This window comes from Fonsecaea multimorphosa, assembly GCF_000836435.1.
Source record: "Fonsecaea multimorphosa CBS 102226 unplaced genomic scaffold supercont1.17, whole genome shotgun sequence".
Taxonomy (NCBI): Eukaryota; Fungi; Ascomycota; class Eurotiomycetes; order Chaetothyriales; family Herpotrichiellaceae; genus Fonsecaea; species Fonsecaea multimorphosa.
The window spans coordinates 189,134-206,452 of record NW_015971651.1 but is presented as its reverse complement, the minus strand read 5'-3'; the positions used below and the strand labels follow the sequence as shown (position 1 = coordinate 206,452).

General features: G+C 53.3%; 7 protein-coding genes across 7 annotated transcripts; 4 read left to right on the top strand and 3 right to left on the bottom strand.

Moving 5' to 3' along the window:
• Window positions 1-731: 731 nt before the first annotated feature.
• On the bottom strand, window positions 732-2,482 carry Z520_07983 (uncharacterized protein; the record flags this gene model as incomplete). The annotated part of the gene is made up of 3 exons (XM_016778480.1): window positions 732-1,419; window positions 1,465-1,921; window positions 1,975-2,482. 3 exons carry the CDS (start codon window positions 2,480-2,482, stop codon window positions 732-734), a joined length of 1,653 nt encoding a protein of 550 aa, XP_016630328.1.
• Window positions 2,483-3,348: 866 nt separating this feature from the next.
• Window positions 3,349-5,833, top strand: Z520_07982 (uncharacterized protein; the record flags this gene model as incomplete). The annotated part of the gene is made up of 4 exons (XM_016778479.1): window positions 3,349-4,186; window positions 4,494-4,825; window positions 4,902-5,017; window positions 5,092-5,833. The coding sequence occupies 4 exons, from the start codon at window positions 3,349-3,351 to the stop codon at window positions 5,831-5,833; spliced, it is 2,028 nt and encodes a 675-aa protein (XP_016630327.1).
• Window positions 5,834-6,576: 743 nt separating this feature from the next.
• Window positions 6,577-8,676, top strand: Z520_07981 (uncharacterized protein; the record flags this gene model as incomplete). Its single annotated transcript, XM_016778478.1, has 4 exons — window positions 6,577-6,999; window positions 7,064-7,295; window positions 7,354-7,855; window positions 7,953-8,676. The coding sequence occupies 4 exons, from the start codon at window positions 6,577-6,579 to the stop codon at window positions 8,674-8,676; spliced, it is 1,881 nt and encodes a 626-aa protein (XP_016630326.1).
• A 636-nt stretch (window positions 8,677-9,312) lies between these two features.
• On the top strand, window positions 9,313-10,498 carry Z520_07980 (uncharacterized protein; the record flags this gene model as incomplete). Its single annotated transcript, XM_016778477.1, has 3 exons — window positions 9,313-9,891; window positions 9,989-10,342; window positions 10,424-10,498. The coding sequence occupies 3 exons, from the start codon at window positions 9,313-9,315 to the stop codon at window positions 10,496-10,498; spliced, it is 1,008 nt and encodes a 335-aa protein (XP_016630325.1).
• A 519-nt stretch (window positions 10,499-11,017) lies between these two features.
• Window positions 11,018-12,852, bottom strand: Z520_07979 (uncharacterized protein; the record flags this gene model as incomplete). The annotated part of the gene is made up of 2 exons (XM_016778476.1): window positions 11,018-11,560; window positions 11,626-12,852. 2 exons carry the CDS (start codon window positions 12,850-12,852, stop codon window positions 11,018-11,020), a joined length of 1,770 nt encoding a protein of 589 aa, XP_016630324.1.
• Window positions 12,853-13,295: 443 nt separating this feature from the next.
• Window positions 13,296-14,072, bottom strand: Z520_07978 (uncharacterized protein; the record flags this gene model as incomplete). The annotated part of the gene is made up of 1 exon (XM_016778475.1): window positions 13,296-14,072. The coding sequence occupies one exon, from the start codon at window positions 14,070-14,072 to the stop codon at window positions 13,296-13,298; it is 777 nt and encodes a 258-aa protein (XP_016630323.1).
• A 1,632-nt stretch (window positions 14,073-15,704) lies between these two features.
• Window positions 15,705-17,216, top strand: Z520_07977 (uncharacterized protein; the record flags this gene model as incomplete). Its single annotated transcript, XM_016778474.1, has 1 exon — window positions 15,705-17,216. One exon carries the CDS (start codon window positions 15,705-15,707, stop codon window positions 17,214-17,216), a length of 1,512 nt encoding a protein of 503 aa, XP_016630322.1.
• Window positions 17,217-17,319: the final 103 nt, after the last annotated feature.

The window sequence follows — 17,319 nt, the reverse complement described above, 5'->3', positions numbered from 1 at the left end:
GCGCCGTACAAGTACTCGGTGGATGACAAGCGTCGCATGAACAGACTGATCTGGATTTCAAGCTTTGAAATGGATTAATTTCCCTTCTCTGAGCCGAGCGTTCACAAGGGCTCTTGCTCGTCTTGAATTCGTTGAGAACCCAGTCACGTTCGTTTTGCTGCTTGTCGCCGAGAATTGCTGGATCATGTTAGCTCGAGGTAGTCAGAGAAGAGAGGGGGAGACTCACAAAGTCCTGGCCATCCATATTGGCGCAGGAATATGACCATGGCAACCCCAATGTGAAGCCGCAAGGAACCATTCGCTCAGCTTTCAGACCTTCCTCGTGAATAGGGCGATAACTGTCAATCGAAGCAATTCAGTCTCTCCAGTGAAAGCAGACCCCATCTCGCAGCGGCGGGTGTCATGAAGTCCTCCCACTGTTTTTTTCAATCATATGGTCGACCAGCACACTCCGTGATGTCTCCAGGTTCGGCGCCATTTGTAGACTGGGTGTAATGCTCAAGGAAGGGATCATTCTTGTCCAAATCAGTCAACTGTTTTCCGTCCTGCATCTTTGTCCTTGGGCTTACTACGCTCTGAAAGCTGCCGGAAGATGTTGAGAATTGTGTTGAAAAGGAAAGTTCATATTCCAATTTCAGCGTGATGGGTATCATGTCGCCATCGTGGTATCTCCAACATCTCATGACCATCTGGGATTCTGATTCTATCAATACATGGCATGGTCTAAGCGTTCAGGTAAGATCAGCCAGACCATCTAGCTCAAAATATACTTGCAGCAGAACCTTCTCGCATCTGAAAACGTCATCCGCATAGTCGCAAGTCTCAGGAAGCAGATACCCAAGCAACAGTCGCGACAGGGCATCGACCGTGGAGATTTTCAAATGCTTGATCGCATTCACCATTTCCACAATTGACCAAGACCTTGGATGAAGTTGCAGCTGCGGAGCTTCTTGCTGCGTCATGAGAACCTGCCAGACCTTTTCAAGAGAGCCTTCTTTGTCGATACGATGATCAACAAACCGCTTCTGGATTGCGACCAATTGGTCTTTGTGAGGAGGGGCTCCTCCGTGAGCGGAGTCCATTACTTCCAAAAAGACATCGAACATGAAAAGCAACGTGGATACTAATGAAGCCGACTTGCGGAGTCTATTCATCGGCGTCCTTTGTTCGTGGAGAGCATACTGCATCACGTCCAGTCGCAGCAACACTGTTCGTAAGGCTGAAAATGATGCTTCGTGGAGGATGTTTGGTTTAAATTGACGTCTGGATACATGTTTTTGGATTTTCGACAGTGTCTCAAACAGCCTCGAAGGGCGGTAGGAGGACTCGACCGATGTTCGCAAAACTTCGTTACTGCCAACATTGGGAGCCATCATCCGAATGTCGACGGGAGAATACCCTGGAAGTGTACATACACACCTGAGCAGTCAGCAAGATTTCTGATAATGATTGGGTTCGACCCACCACGCAAGGAGCCACAGCGTCTCTGGTGAAAGGTTGCGCAACCCGCCACGACACTCGATGGATCGTCGAAGCCCATTCAAATGAGTCTGAATATTATCCGTCAATGACTTGGGAAGCATCCTCCCTTGGGCCAATGATTCACTTCTAGCAGATCCTATCGACAACGTGACTTCGTATGCCCACAAGTTGATCACCGCCAGGATGGTGTCGTCAGAAACGGCACTGGGACTTTTCAGGTGCTCTTTCAGCGAGCCAATGCCTTCGAGTACCAGGTTAAGAGTTACCGAGCTTGGTGTTTGGTGTCCTACTTCGATATCACGGTGAAGACTGGAAATTGCGAGGAGTATTCGCGCCGGCACCGCTCGAGGTATGACGTGATTGACCACAATGGTTGCCGGGGAATTGACGTTACTCGACTGCTCTGTGTCGTACAGGCGACATATCACAGAACGGTGCACTGCCAACATCAGTCATCTTTGATCGCAAGATGCAGCCTAAAATATGACTTACAGTAGGCGACCAGCTCTTGCGCGTTGTAAGAAGAATTCACAGAGCTTTCTGTAGGCTCCACTGTGTCCAGAAGAGAGCATGGCGGAGTGAAAGGCGGCGAGGAGTGCGACTCGCCCATCGTGCTTCCCACGGTCCATTGAGACTGTCGAGGGGACGAAGGTCTCGAACTGGAGTCGCTCAGAGTATCATATGATCCTCCGCCATCAACCGGGGGGGACACATCTATTGGAGCCGGCACTTGTTCTATATCTTCTCGACGTAGCCATGGAAACACACGGCTTTGCGATCGAGCAGCCAATTGCTTCTGACGACGGAGGGAATCGCGTTTGCGCAGAACTGGTTGACAGAGCGATGTCTCAGCAGGGAGAAGTTGGAGCTTCAAGTGCGGGTTCTTACACTCTTTCATGACATGCCGACTTTTGGGTGTTCCACGCTGGCAGTCGCCGGAGACGAAAAGATATTTAGGAACATATTGAGTGGCAGAAGTCTGGGTGAGCACGATACTCATCTTGGGCCTGAGGCACGTATCTTCCTCGAGCGGAAACAACAAGAAGGCTTCCGACAGCGCAGGAGGTTGCTGCGGACTCTGAAGGGCGCCGAGGGCGCAGTCACCCTTCTTGTAATCATGGGCATGGAGCACAGGACGAACGAAACGAGATCACGTCTCCGAAGAGGTTCACAAATCTCGATAGCCCGGTTCCCGTCATCTCGCCGGGACGTGCTCATTCGTCCTTGTAGGGCGAGATGGGTTGCATGACCCGGTGTTTCTCTGGGGCCCGATGACACTGCAAGAGCCAGGTCAGATTCAGGCGCCTCGCGTGCTGGTTGGATGGCTACCATTGTCCGAAAAGAGCTCAGAGTCCTGGCCAATGAGACAATGTGCTTACTGCTTACCTTTTCGGGACTAGTCTACATTGACGAGGCTAGAGGCTGCAAGACGCTTTTGGTGCTTACCAATAGTGCGAATAAAATGGGTCTTCACCAATCACACTGAGAATTGCGAAACACGCTAACGTCGCTTCGAGGCAACGGCTGTTTTGGGCAGTCACTGTGAGAAACTCAAAAGGGGAAACAGGGTACGCAACGTTGGTTTTTGATTCGTTATCCACCCGTCGAAATTGAGATACTTTGGTTGGTGGCAGGCACAAACCACATTGGGCCTAGCGGTGGCAAGCGGACATCAACTCTTCTGGTCAACCATTGGACTTGACTAACAGGTCCCAAGAGGAGCGGCCTCTTTGCTTCTCTGCTCAAGTCTGGCCCAAGGTGCGTGGTGAAATGGAACCCTCGCCTGCGGAGCCGCTCCTCTACCAACATCAATGATTCATCTCTGCATTAACCCATCAAGCTGCGCCGGCGTTTACCTCTTTGAGGATGGATAAACGCAATGAGCCGAGTCATGCTGCTCATGGCGCCCAACAAAACCCTGGCACTCGCGACCGATCATCAGACCGAGATGAGGAGAGTCCGGGAGTCGAGTCGTCGAATAAGTATCGAAGAATCGATCGGGAGGGGTCCAGAGCTTCGACGACTGCCGAGCAAAGCAATCGTTTCTTGTTTGTCGACTCGTCCTCCAGTGGGCAAAGACCGCGTTCTGACCAGCGAGCAATAAATGCACACATTCAGCAGACTGCGCACCGAAATCGAAAGCAGGCTGCACAAAAGCAGAAAACGGGCGGAGCTGCGAACATAGGACGATATCGGCGCGAGCCACAGTTACAACCGCGTCCTATCGAGCCTCAACCGATTGCTCCCAGCACCCTTGAGCGACGGGAGACCCTCCAACCGCGGCAATCTACCAGCCCTGAAAGCTCCTCTGCACCGCGATCATCACTCAGTCCACCAGAGGAGAATGTTATTCGCGAACCACCAACCCCTAGGCGCTTGGAAACCCTTCCAGCACTCGATCGCGAGCAAGTGGACCGATTGCGACACTACAGCAACGTTCGTGGAGCGGAAGTTCGTGAGGCCATCGATGCTCAGCAACATGAACAGACTGTATCGACAGAAATCGCGCGGCGGCATCCTCTCCAAGACGAGACCACCTCGGTGAGGTCCATGCTCACACAAATTTTGCAACGACTGGATGCCGGGCACGCAGGCCGCTTGATTCAGCCATCTCCTAATTCGTCACTGAATAACACTCTCCTTGACCCTTTTAATATCAGCTCTGTACATATTACTCCAAGCATGAATGCTGCTTTACGCCATTGTAAGTTGTCGCTTTTTCAGTACTCTGTTTTCTGATCTGTTCGTCTGAGCTGGGCTTGTGAAATCGGCTCGTGGGTCGTTCAAACGAACTTTGCCTCTGTTTTCCATAGCAAGTTTCCCTGAAAGCGTCCAAGCAGCTCTTTTGAAGCTCTCCGACCTTGGCAGAAAATTGAGGAGACTTCGATTCTGCCTTTCTTTGGAAATCGAGGCTCAGGGGAGTCGAGCCTTGGGTAGTCTTACCTCAGACCCCGCAGCCACGGGACGCAAGATTGGTTAAAAATTGGGCAGACGTTGACTTCTTCGAATAGTTTCCGATGTTATGATACCCGGTGTATTTCCTACCCGACACCAAGCCGAGATCCAGACTCGATGGGCCTTTCAAAATGCTGCGCAAGATCCACTGGTTTTGTATTCGCTTCTGGCAATCGCGTCAGCTGAGAGAAGTTCGCGTTTGGGAGAATTGCGGAGCGGTTCGATCGAGACAACGTTTACAGAAGCAGACCTTGAAAACCGCACGGTCCCTGATTTTGTCTCCTACAAAGTGAACGCCGTGAGGCTCGCAAACGAATCGATGAAATCCATGGACAAGGCGACTCAGGCTTCGACGATTTTTGCTATGATGTGTTTGCTTTCTATTGAGGTGCGTGGGTACCTTTTACGAGGCGTCGCCACCAGCAGCAGCAGCCGCCCCAATACTGACGAAATTCAATGGCCAGGTTATCACAGGAAATCAGAAGGAAATATTTGCGCATGTTACTGGACTGCAAAAACTGATCGCCTGGCGGGGTGGGTATCATGGGATACCTCCTCATGCTACAGAGCTCATCCTCTCGTAAGACATTGAACCCCTTCCTCTCCTCTCCAATGCGCAAAATTTTCGGAGTCTAATCATTGTGTTGTAATCAGAGCGTCCTACATGTGCGCCGCGCTGACACGATCTTTGCCTGCGGCTCCCCCCACGTCCGCACTGCCTTCCCTACCTGCGAGCCTGGTCGAAGAAATCAGGCAAAACGTGAGTGAGGACGTGAAAAAAATGGGCACGGGGTTATTGACCGCGGACGTGGATACCATCCTGGACTGGAGAATATCACAAGCTTTTCGAGACATGAAGGACGTGGTCCAATACCGCGAATACTACCACGAGAAGCAGCTGAATCCTGCGCCGGACGAAAATGAATATATCAACGCCAAAAGCTACCATTTTCGGTACGCAGCCCTGTCTGCGCCGTTTGAGCTACGGGAACCCGCCAGTGATAAGGAGGAGGCTTGTCGTCTGGCAATGCTCATTTTCTGGTTCAGCAACTTCCAGGTCTCTCGACCCGACTCGGCACTCAACCGGACATTGACCGCACAACTCAAGACCGCCTTGCAAGCTTCGGACTTGAAGGGTCTCTGGGGCCCGCACTATGAGCTCCTGGTCTGGGTTCTCCTGCTGGGTGCGTATATATCGGCGGGGCAGCGCGAGAGGCCGTGGTTTGTCCTGAATCTCGCGAGGGTCTCCCGAGTGCTCAAACTGCAAACCTGGGACCAGGTCCGCCAGGTTCTGTTGAAATTCTTCTATCTTGACCGCATCTATGCTGAGGGCATGCGACAGAGCTGGGAGGAAGCGTCGCTTTTGGCGGAGACGATGGAGGCCGGGCTCTCGTGACCTTTTACGAATATATCGGACGACTATCATGTTTGTTTAGTGATGGCACTGAACGTGCGGTGGCATTTGTTTACGTGAGCGTTCTGCATATGAGCCAACGACATAAACGAGTTTTGTTTTTGGGGACATTGCTTTTCCTTTGAGCTTCAAAGCTTGCCACGACCGGCGATCAGCGGCTGCTCGTCATTGAGATATCGTTCCCGTGTTGGACACAAGAGGAGTCGATTCCCGAAAAAACACTCCGCATTCCGCCACGTGGACCTGAAAGTCTACAAGGCGGGAATCTCCTATGAGTTTAAGTATAGCTCCTGCGAAGGCCTTGCTGACCTTATCTACGAGGTACTACTTGGACACTCAAGTTGCCGATAGCCGGAAGAGGAAGGATTTCAGTCTGACAAAAGATATCAAAGGACGGACTTGGACGCACGCCTCGACACAGTGCAATTGCTCAAGCATATCTCCCGAATATATTTTGTCAGACTAAAACAATTTCTTGTTGCACCACCCGTTTAAGCTTCTCTTGTCCTCCGCGCATTCAACCTCTTTTCTCTCCTTCTCAGCATTCGACACGTCTATTCGAGTTCCATGAGAGGACATACCCTGCAAGGCGAAGGCTGCATGACGATCTGATGCGCCTCCGGTAATCATTCTAACCAGGTTCACAGGCTGTCAGCGTCGTGGGAAGTCACTCTTATCTCGACCTCACCAATTGAGTGGTCGCCAAACTCCAGAGGACAGCAATCATGACACATCTTCGACTTTGTGAGGGGGCAGACCCATGCTTCGATGGCGATGACTTTGTCCTGCTCTCCAAATCCGCGGGTGCATCACAGGATGAATTGCCTGAGGCGTTCCAGTTGCCACTCTGTAACGGCCTGGATCTGTACGAGGTCTCGGTGGATGAGCTCCAGCATCTCTTCTCCACCGGCGCGTTGTCTTCCGTTGAATATGTAAAATTCTGCTTGGAGAGAGTCCGAAAAGTGAAATGCCTCACACTGTCCGGGAGCACTCTGAATCGCGCTGACGATGCCCAGACTAATCCGTACCTCGAATGTGTCATCGAGACGAATCCCGACGCAGTCGATCATGCACGGACGTTAGATGAGGAAAGGAAGCAGGGCAGTGTCAGAGGCCCGCTGCATGGCATCCCAGTGCTTGTCAAAGATGTAGGTTGTCGCCGCTAATGGTCTGCTTGATCCTGAGACTGAATCTGAATCTATTGTCGCAAAGAATATGGCCACGGCAGACAAAATGCAAACGACAGCAGGTTCCTGGGCCTTGCTGGGCTGTATAGTCCCGAAGGATGCACACATCGTCCATCTCCTGCGCCAAGCTGGCGCGGTCATCCTCGGCAAAGCAAACTTGGATGAATGGGCAGGAATGAGAGGCAGCATCTATTCAAGTGGATACTCTGCCCGCGGCGGGCAATGTCGGAACCCGTATATGCTGACTCGCTCGCCAAGTAAGCATCCTTTCCTCCATTCTCAGTAGGTTCCGTCGCACACAGCTGATTTGAATAGATGGCAGTAGCTCAGGGAGTGCCGTTAGCGTCTCGGCAAATATTGTCCCTCTCGCCTTCGGCACAGAAACGGACTGCAGCGTGATCAGCCCGGGCATGGTCAGTGGAGTCGCAGCGATCAAGCCGACGGTGGGTCTCACTTCGCGAGGAGGAGTCATACCCATTTCAGAGACACAGGACTCTGTTGGCCACTATGGCAGATGCGTTGCAGACGTGGCCCTTGCGCTGGATGTCATTGCAGGACCCGACCCTGACGACAAGTTCAGCACTCAGCCCGGCAGGCGGCAGCCAAAGAGTTACTATGCGTGCCTTGCCGGCAGGCATGCGCTCAAGGGAGCAAGGTTCGGTCTGCCAAGCAAGTGTTTCTGGGACGCCGCTCCATACCCGCAGAGACTGGTCGCAGAGAAAGTCCTGCACCTTATCAAGCAGGCCGGTGCCGAGATCATACCAGTCGACATGCCGTGCGCTGAGGAGAGATTAGGCAAACATGGGATCTGGAACTGGTGAGTTAGCAATATACCGTGATCCCCATTCTAACGATTTCCGCGATCTTGTGAGATATAATATACCCTAACTCTCTCCATCTCTTCTCTCCCTTAGGGAACGCTACGGCGAATCCAACCCAGAAATCTCCGAAATTACCGTCAGCAAAGTCCAAACCTACTATCTAATGAACCGATACCTGAGCGGACTGAAGAACACGCCCATCAAGACCCTGGAGGACGTCGTGCGTTTCAACGACGACAACCGCGGCTCCGAAGGCGGCCATGAAGCCGATCTCCCAGCGTTTCCCGACGGCCAGATCCTCTTTCGCAAATGCGTCGAGACCAAAGGCATCAAGGACAAGACGTACTACGCTGCTCTGAAGCATATTCAATCCCAATGCCGCGAGAACGGGATTGACGCGGCGTTGAAATGTCCTTCGGGCAGCCACCGCCGTCGGCAATCTGCTGATGGTGGCGATGGTGAAGATGAAGAGCTTCTAGACGCTCTCCTCTTCTGCGACGTCAAGGCCGGAGGCATCCAGATTGCCGCTCAAGCAGGCTACCCAATCATGACGATCCCTATCGGACTCGACCCCGACGGCATGCCCGTGCCGTTGACACTGCAGCACTCCGCCTGGCAGGAAGACAAGCTTATCAAGTGGACCAGTGCCATTGAGGATCTCCTGAACCACTATGATGAAGAGCACTCTGTTCCGCTAAGCGATCGCTGGCGGAGGCTGGGACGTGTCCCGCCTACTTATATGAATCACCTGCGCAAAAACATCCCCACAGACATTGACTATCACTGGCCAGGCCGACATCGACATCATGCAGTTTAAAGAGTCTCCTTTTCCTCATCACCGGCCCATGTCGAGGGTCTGGCATATCCGCAGGTTAGGGTCACATGTATTGGGCTCCTCCTCTATTTGTCAGGCAAGAACGCGCGAAACAGGCAGAGAGGTTACACAAGTCTGCGAACGGCTAGACACTCCTCGCACATTTTGAACGTCATCGGCCCATTCTATGATGGCGGCTAGTTACCTCTTGCGCCACAGGTCTGCATAGATGGCATCTATCAATTCTCGACAATCCAATCCATCTCTGTACGAGTGGAGTCGTACAGGCTTCACCTCCCGGTTTCCAAGCCCTTATCTGCTTCTCATTCGATTCTCACGCACGCCCAAGGACTCAGAACACAACTCTAAAGAATCAGCACAATGAGGAAAGGAGTTTTCATTGTGAAAAAGGAGTATTTCACCCAGGTGGTCTTCACTACCCCGATGCACGGGTTTCGAAATCTACCCGGCCCCGTTTCTTGGAGCGGGATCGGACAGACATTTGCCCGAGAACTATCTTCAATCGTATAGGATTTACAAGCATATGAATGAAGCACAAGTCAGGGGGTGCAGGTGGACGGGCCATCGCATTTCGATGACAGAGCCTTCTTTGCCGGTTTCAACGACATTCAACAGATCATGTCTAGACTCATTGTCGTGATCGGCGCCACAGGCTCACAAGGGGGATCAGTCGTCGACACATTCCTCCATGAACCTGGCTGGCGAGTCCGGGCCCTCACGCGCAATGCGAACAGCGCCGCAGCCGAGAAACTCAGAGCCCAGGGGGCGCACGAGGTCGTTTCTGCGACGCTGGATGACGTCTCTTCCCTCGTGCAGGCTTTCAAGGGCGCGGACGCCGTCTTCTCGGTGACAGATTTCTGGGGGTTGTACTCCGATCCAGCGACCACGCCACAAGCCACTGCCGCAGGCCTGCCAAAGAATGTGTGGGCGGCAGGGAGGGAGGAGCAGCAGGGCAGGAACGTCTTCGATGCGGCAGCCCAGACGCAAGGCCTGCATCGCTTGATATTCTCGGGCCTATCGAACGCGACCAAGTGGTCCGGCGGCAAGTACAGGCACGTGTACCACTTCGACAGCAAGGCCCGCGCTGCCGAGTACGGACAGGCCACGTACCCAGACCTGTGGAAAAAAACGAGCATCCTCCAAGTTGGATTCTACCTGTCGAACATCTTGACACAGCCCTTCATGCGGCCACAGAAGGTCTGAGCAAACTGGCACCCTTACCTTTTCCCAATTCGAATCTCCGATTCCATACGGGCAGAATTGAGCACGATTTAATAATTAACTCTCTTAGTAGGACGTAGACGGAGCGTACACCTTTTCATTCACCGTACCGACGGACGGCAAGCTGCCCCTGATCGCTGCCGAAGAGGACACGGGCCCGTTCACTAGGGCGCTCGTCTCGACGGCCGAGGCCGGAAAAAACCTCATCGCATACCGCGCATGGATGTCCATGGACGAGTACATCGCCATCCTCTCACAGACGCTCGGAGTGAGAACACGAACCAAGGTCGTGGCTCCCGACGACCCCACGAGCGTATATAGCACCCTGCCCCAGGATCTGCTCTTGGAGATGACGGACAACGCCAGCTACTTTGCAGAGTTTGGGTACGAAGGCCGTAATGACCCGTCGGTCGTGCACCCCAAGGATGTAAGCTCCCAGTCCCAGTACTGAAAGTCTCGGTGTGGATTCGAGTCGACTGATCCAGAGGCTGACCATTGTAATGACTAGCTTGGTGTCGAGGTGAAACTGCCGTCGGTGGAGGACTGGGTCAAGAAGCAGGATTGGAGCGCTGTGTTCAATTGAAACAACTACATTGGAAGTAGACACCGATATCTGTATTGATGGGACGTTACTTAGCTTGTTTCCCTTTTTGCTCTCTCCCTTTCTCTAACATACGATTGTGTAACCCGGGTGCCGGACGCCGCTCTGGAAGACACAAGACGTTCAAAATGACCAGTCCATGGAGACACCGCGTTGCATTCGTCCCCGTAATCTCGCAAGTTGCTCCAGACTCCAGCACCCCCGGCCAGGACTTGGTCACCAGAGGAACAATTGCGGTCCCGCCCACCACTAAAACACGTATGAACCCTACTGTCTGTCTTGTCGTCCACCTTTTGATACTTGAGGCTTCTAAGCAGGGGTGAAGTGAAGGCATTGAACTTGGCTATCGTTCTTTCTACAAGGCGGAGTCCTCCGTGTCCTGGACCCTTCTAGTGCGAAACCCTCCCGGCGCCGGATGCTGCAGTTCTGATACGTCTCCTGAGCTTTTTGTTCTCGTTTTATTTCATTCGATTCCATTGCATTGCTTTGAATTACATCCATCTACGGTCCGAGGCTGCCGGCTGCCTTCCTGGTCCAGCGAAGCTTGACCCTCTCGGCGTCGACCAGTTTCAACGTGACTTCAACTTTTGCCTGGCTGACAACTCGCAAAATCCTTGCGTTGGTCGCCTGCTCGCTCTCGCCGGGCTCCGGGACCAGCTCGACCCGCGAGCCGTTGGCGAACAGGCTGAAGATGACGCGCGTGAACTCGACCTGCGAGAATTTCTTGCCGGGACAGACCCGCGGCCCAGCATTCCAGGGCACGAATGATCCGGGCAAGGGCTGGAACAGGGAGGGCGAGCCCTCACCAGCGCCGGCGGTGGCGGCGGTCTCCTCCCCCTTAGGCACAATCCATCGGTCGGGCCGGAAGGTCGTGGGGTCTGGACCCCAGTGTTGCGGGTGGGTATGAAGGGCGGCAAAGTTGATTGTCACCGAGGTCTTTGGGGGCAGTACGCATTCCTTGTCTTGGATGCTGAGCCGCTGGGTCGAGTCTCCCGTGTAGCGAGGCATCATTACAACAGGTCCGTAAAGTCGAACTGTCTCGTACTGTTGTGTCCCTGCGTCAGTGTGGAGTCGGGCTTCCCCCAGAGAGAGGTGTTGATAAGGCTTACCATGAGCGCCAGACATCGCTCTAGCTTGGGAAATGTCTCCTCATAGTACCACATGCCCGACGGGTCGGCTTTTCGTACTTGATCAATCTCCTCAGCGATCCACGTTTGCCACTTGGGGTACAGAGCCAGTAGTGTGATTGCGAAATGGAGAGTGGCGGCTGTGGTGTCGTGACCGGCTAGGTTGTAAATGAAGAGGTTCCCATATACCTCTTCGTCGGATAGTCCTGCGGATGCTGGTGCTGGTGCTGGTGCTGATGTTGTTGTGGTAGGATCTTTTGCGGTACGTGCCATCTCGTTTGATTGTTCGGAGGCTCTGATCAACGCGCTCATAAGGTTATGTCTCGTCAGATCACCCTGTTCAAAGGCGGTTTTCTCCCGCGCCAGCATCTCACTCATATATCTCTTGAACTCCTCATATGCAACGGATAGTTTCTGCATGTTGCCGAAGAACATCCAGTCCGGAACGCCGGCCTTCTTCAGCACGCTCAAAAGAACAAGCTGGATAATGTTTGAGAGCAGCATTCGTAAGCTCTCGCGATAACCGAGTTGCAGTTGCGCTTGATTCTCGCCGCTCGACAGCTTCGAGTCAATGAAGCTGCTGTGGATGCCGAAGCCAGCGCCGCACAATACGTTGAGGGCAACGGCATGCACGTCGGGCTGTGTGCTTGTCACATAGTCCTTCTGAGACCAGATTTTCAGCATCTGGTCGGCCTGTTCTGCAGTTTCCCGCCAGACCAAGGCGCTATTCTGTTCGTTGAAGGGTGGCACAGTGATTTTGCGGTGGCGATCCCATACTTTGCCGTTGACAGTGTCAAGGTTCGGCCCATAGATGTCCAACATGCCGTACATGGCGGGATCTTTGATGAAGTCATTGCGCCGACGCATTATATCCTCAGTGGCAGAGGGGTCCGCAATGTAGATCTCATTTGTTCCCGACGAGACAATTGTGAATGCCTCGCCGTACCTTGCATGGACCGAGTATCCGTAGTTGAAAGTCCAGCCGACTTCTGCCCTGGTAGCCCACTCACCTAGTCCCCAAGGCAGTGAACTGATGACAGGTATGAGACGGTCCTTTACGAGCATCCATAGCGGGCTTGCTGGATTGATGGGGCAGATCAGAATTGGCAACCCGATCTTCTTTGCTTCCAGGTAGTTGTTGGTGAATCGAATCAGAGTCCAGATTAGATAAGCCGACACCAAAGACCAGAACGCGAAAAAGAGGAACATGCCGGGCGAATGAGTAAGAGGAAATCACAATGGCAGGGACGGAAACTGTGCGAAAGAGGTTGTTCGGAGTGAGTGAGAAAAGGGGATCCTGAAGTGTAGGAAGTGTCAGATTCAAGATTCAGGGGTGGAGCCTTCCAATCCGTATCGTTGATTGGTTGCCTTGTTATCGCCCAATTCGGCTAAATTCCGTAATGGCCTTACCCAATGCGGAACGTCTCTCGTCACAGTCATCATGCAGGTGGCCAGGTCATTACCAGGGCGGGACCTCGATCGATGCTCCATGTAGGGGGCCTGGGAAGGTAGCAGATACGTAGTCCTTTGAAAAACCGCGCAATCAACCCGCAATCTGTATCATCTTCTCCCTACATCAGGCCACAGACGAGTTTCCATGTAGATAGGGATGACAGCCGGCATCCCCTTATCCAAATATCTTGCTTTAGCCATCAGGGAGCTTTCACTCCCGTGAGCTCTTCCAACTGTCTGATGAGATTTTCCTGAACAGCCTCATCGTTCGCTTCTCGCTTTGGTGATTTCACCTTACAGTGATACCAGTACTTGCCAGAGACATCCTTAGCCTCGGCTGTCCCTTCTGCGAGCATCACATAGGTATCAACAGCAGCATTGATATCTCCTGACGCCCCAGCACCCCCCATCTTGGTCGGCACCCAGCCCGGGTCCAATGAGTTGCTCTTCACATTGGGCCATTTCCTTGCGAAAAAGCAGGATAGCAGGATATCATGCAGCTTGGTGTCCGAGTATGCCTGGAAATCTCTGAAGCCCTTCTCCCCACGCTCGTGCCACGTGATATCCTTGCATGTAGGGTCGCCACCGCTGTGAAGGCCGGATGACACGAAGACGAGCCGTTTCGGCCTAGGTTCGATGAGGCAGGTGAGGATATAGGGGCTTAGAGTATTGACTGCGAAGATGCTCGGCCAACCCTCCTTGGTCCTTCGGTAGGGACCTGTATAAAGACCCGCATTATGGATTACTGCGTCAAAAGCGCCCAGCTTGTTGATATCTTGGGCCATGTTTTTAGTCTGTGAAATATCGGAGAGATCGGCGACGACACAAGTCTCGGCGCCCGGGCAGGCAGCCCTCGCATCTTGAGCTCGTTGGTCGTTCCTCGCATGTAAGACGACGGAATGCCCTTTCTTGACCAGGGCACGGGCAGTGAGAGAACCTAGCCCGTCCGATGAGCCTGTGATAAGGATTCGAGCCATAATTATGATCAGAAAATATATCTTTTGTGTAGAGTAGCAACAAGAGAGACGATCAGGAAGTTTCAATTATTCATAAGAAGACTAAGTCTAAAGCGCAGCCTCGTAGCCTTGTTATTCGCTATCTGACGTCACTGGCGTCTCCTCTACTACGGCGAAGCATTGAGACGCCACCATGTACGTTACTCACGAAATGTCCTTTGACGAGCATTATCAAACTGCAACTTCTTCCTTACTCGTCGTTGCTCCCTTCGCCATCGCTTCTTGAAGGCGTTTCTTTGTAAGGTCAAATCCTATGCGGTAATCCCGCACGGGGGACTTTGGGACATGGCCTCCATACCACTCACGTAGACCTTTCCTTTTCCCCCTCCTCCTTTCCTCCCCCTGCATTCGGACAGCCTGTTGACGTCTGAGCACTTCGACGTCTCCTGCGGGCAACACAAACACTTCCCAGCCACACCCCCTTGCTTGATCCATCTACAGAGCCCTTGCCAAGATGGCCCTTGCTTTTCTAAGAGCTGTTGCTCGCTGGGAGAGGTACGGAGTACACCAGCCGACTTTCCAACTCCTCGTCAGTCAGCACTTCAGCTGTCAAATCTCGTCATCTCTGTCCTAGGTTGTCTTCCGCAGACAGCTGCCACCATTCCTTACTGGTTTCGAGACACCCTCTTGGATGCGTTCAAGGGGCATTTTGAGCTGTGATCTCTAGTACATCGAATTACCTCGATCAGCGTGTCTAGCTACTGTGGCATTCAGCTATTCTTTCGGCCTTCCACCGTTACACATTGTTTGCCTCTTTCTATGCTGGGCATTTTTGACCTAGGATCATGGGTACCCAAAGGGTGCTGTGCAAGTTGACTGTGGTAACCACTCTCAACTGACTAGCGTCGATCTGTCACTGCGAACCTCTGTTGCCATGTGAAAGGCTGTTCAACCCGCCCTCTATCAAAATGCATACACTGCGTTTGAAAGCATGAAATGTTTCTCCCTTGCAGACAGTTGGTTGTTGTCAACACGGCAATACTTTCATTTTTCTGGCCTGTCACTTGTGACACCATACGTGCCATGGCTGCCAGTGCCGGGTCCAGATCGCTGGAGCTTGTTATGTTGTGCTGGCACGGACCCTGTCCAGTTCATGCCAAACTCTACACTTCAGCTCAGCCGCCCGTTGTTCAGCCCTTACTGACTCACCCTCTCTTCTCAAGACGGTGTCTTGAATTCTGGTCAGACACTCTTTACTCCTCTGCTCGCTAACTCCAGTCTAAATATCTCCTCTGCATGAAAAGACAAAGCTGCTCTCATCATCACGTTACTCACAAGACCACCCCCGACGACCGCCTACATTCATATCATCAAGAACGCAGATATACATCAGTCGCGCCAAAACAAACAACGATCTACAGTATCGAAGCTAGGGGTTCCGACTCAACATCTTTAATCCATCCAATCGCATCCCTCTATCCCAGACAGAGACTATTCCATCCTTGAGGACTGTCTATTGATCTTAAATCTGACGCAATAGCTCGATGCACAATACAGCACCAGTGCCACCTGTTCGCGACCCTGCTAAATAGTGCCTCCTTCTAACCTGGGGAATCTCGTCATCTCACTTCAACCCCGCTCATCATTCTCGCCATGTCTGTTGAAGCACCATTGTCTACGGCGCCGACCGAGGAGGTATCGGGGTGGTGGCCTTCTGAAAGAAGCGCTAAAGCTCGATTCAAGGCACTCCTTAGTCGCACGAAGCTGGAGAAGCTCACCAGACAAAACAAAGTCGAATCTGCGGCGGTCCGCGCCAATCTCTCCCAATCTGCGTGTTCAGGACGTGTGGCTCCAGCTCCGGGCCTTGCGGATGCGAAAGAGTCTAACAGCAACACAAATCCTTCAGGTCCAACCCAATGCGCGCCACAGCAACAAGCGAGGCCAGCCCGACGGCTGAAGGTTCAGAGAAGCCTGACAAGCATCGATCCACTATATCCGCGACCACTTATCGCAGAAAGATTCCCCGATGAGCCTGGACCGGCGTCCCCCCTAGCTCCACAACCAGCGATGTACAGGAAGACTTCTCGTAACGTGTCTCGCTCGACCACGGATTCATCAGTCCACACACTGAACAGCGTCGACCCTCCAACCGAGCCATCATTGTCAGACGGCCACTCCGTCTACACCACTCACACGAGCTTCTCCAGCTACGCCAGCTCTTCTTCATACGCTGCTGCCGAGCCCTCTTTCGCGGTTGCCAAGAGTCATGAAGCCCCAACGCCCGGCGACCGACGACCAGAAATGTCCACCCCGACGCCAGACGAGTCGGGAGTCTTGTGCATGTCCATGCCAACCCCGAAGAAGAACACCAGGCCTTTTCCAAGTCTCAGTCTCACAACTACGCCCCGATCTTCGCAGGATGCAAACAGCCATGACTTTTTCGTGCAGAAGCCCTTACCACCCCTGCCCGCGTCCCGGCGCCAGCTCGACGGCAACGAACAAAGACGGGTGTCCACCGTTGCGCCCTTGCCGGAACCAGGACACATCAGGAAGACGTCGGCTCGCTATCGCTGCGAACCTCCTGGCACCAGCACGAGCCGGTGCGCCACACCGACGTCGCCTTCCTCGGGGCCGCCCTCCGGCCTCAGAAGCCGAAGCTCTTCGCACACAGTGGATTCTGCAGAGGGAGGTCGCAAGAGGGCCGCATCGTACAGCCTCTTCCCGCGGACTCCCTCGGCAGGGCAACAGAAGCTGCCTATCAACGGCATGCCCTCGCCACCGGCCACCCAGTGCAGTCTGCAGTGCCCGGACAAGCCAACAGACGCGGAGACGGGAGACTTGGCACGTCCATCACCGCCATCGCGTCGCGACCAAAGGAGACACGGCAAGGTTCTGTGCTCAAGCACGAACCTTGTTGCAGATCTGACTGGGGTTTCTCAACGTTCACAAACCTCTTCTTCTGGAGAGGAAGTCAACCCTCGACCTGCGGTAAGAGTAGCAAGGACGCCACGGCAATCCATACTCCAGCGGCAGAAGAGCATGCCGTATCTGATCCGTCCCCGGACCCCGTCCTCAGGTCCTCCTCCTGACGAGCCTCTTCCGGCCTTGCCTCCAGAGGCCTCGAGTTGTCTAGCGCTGCCTCCAAGATCCTACCACGAGAGATGAAGTCATGATCGACGGCGTAACCAGCAATGTGAAAGGGAGATATAGGCCGAAGAGGGACGTTGAATGAGTCAATGTTATTTCTGGTCGTCTTCACGACAACGTC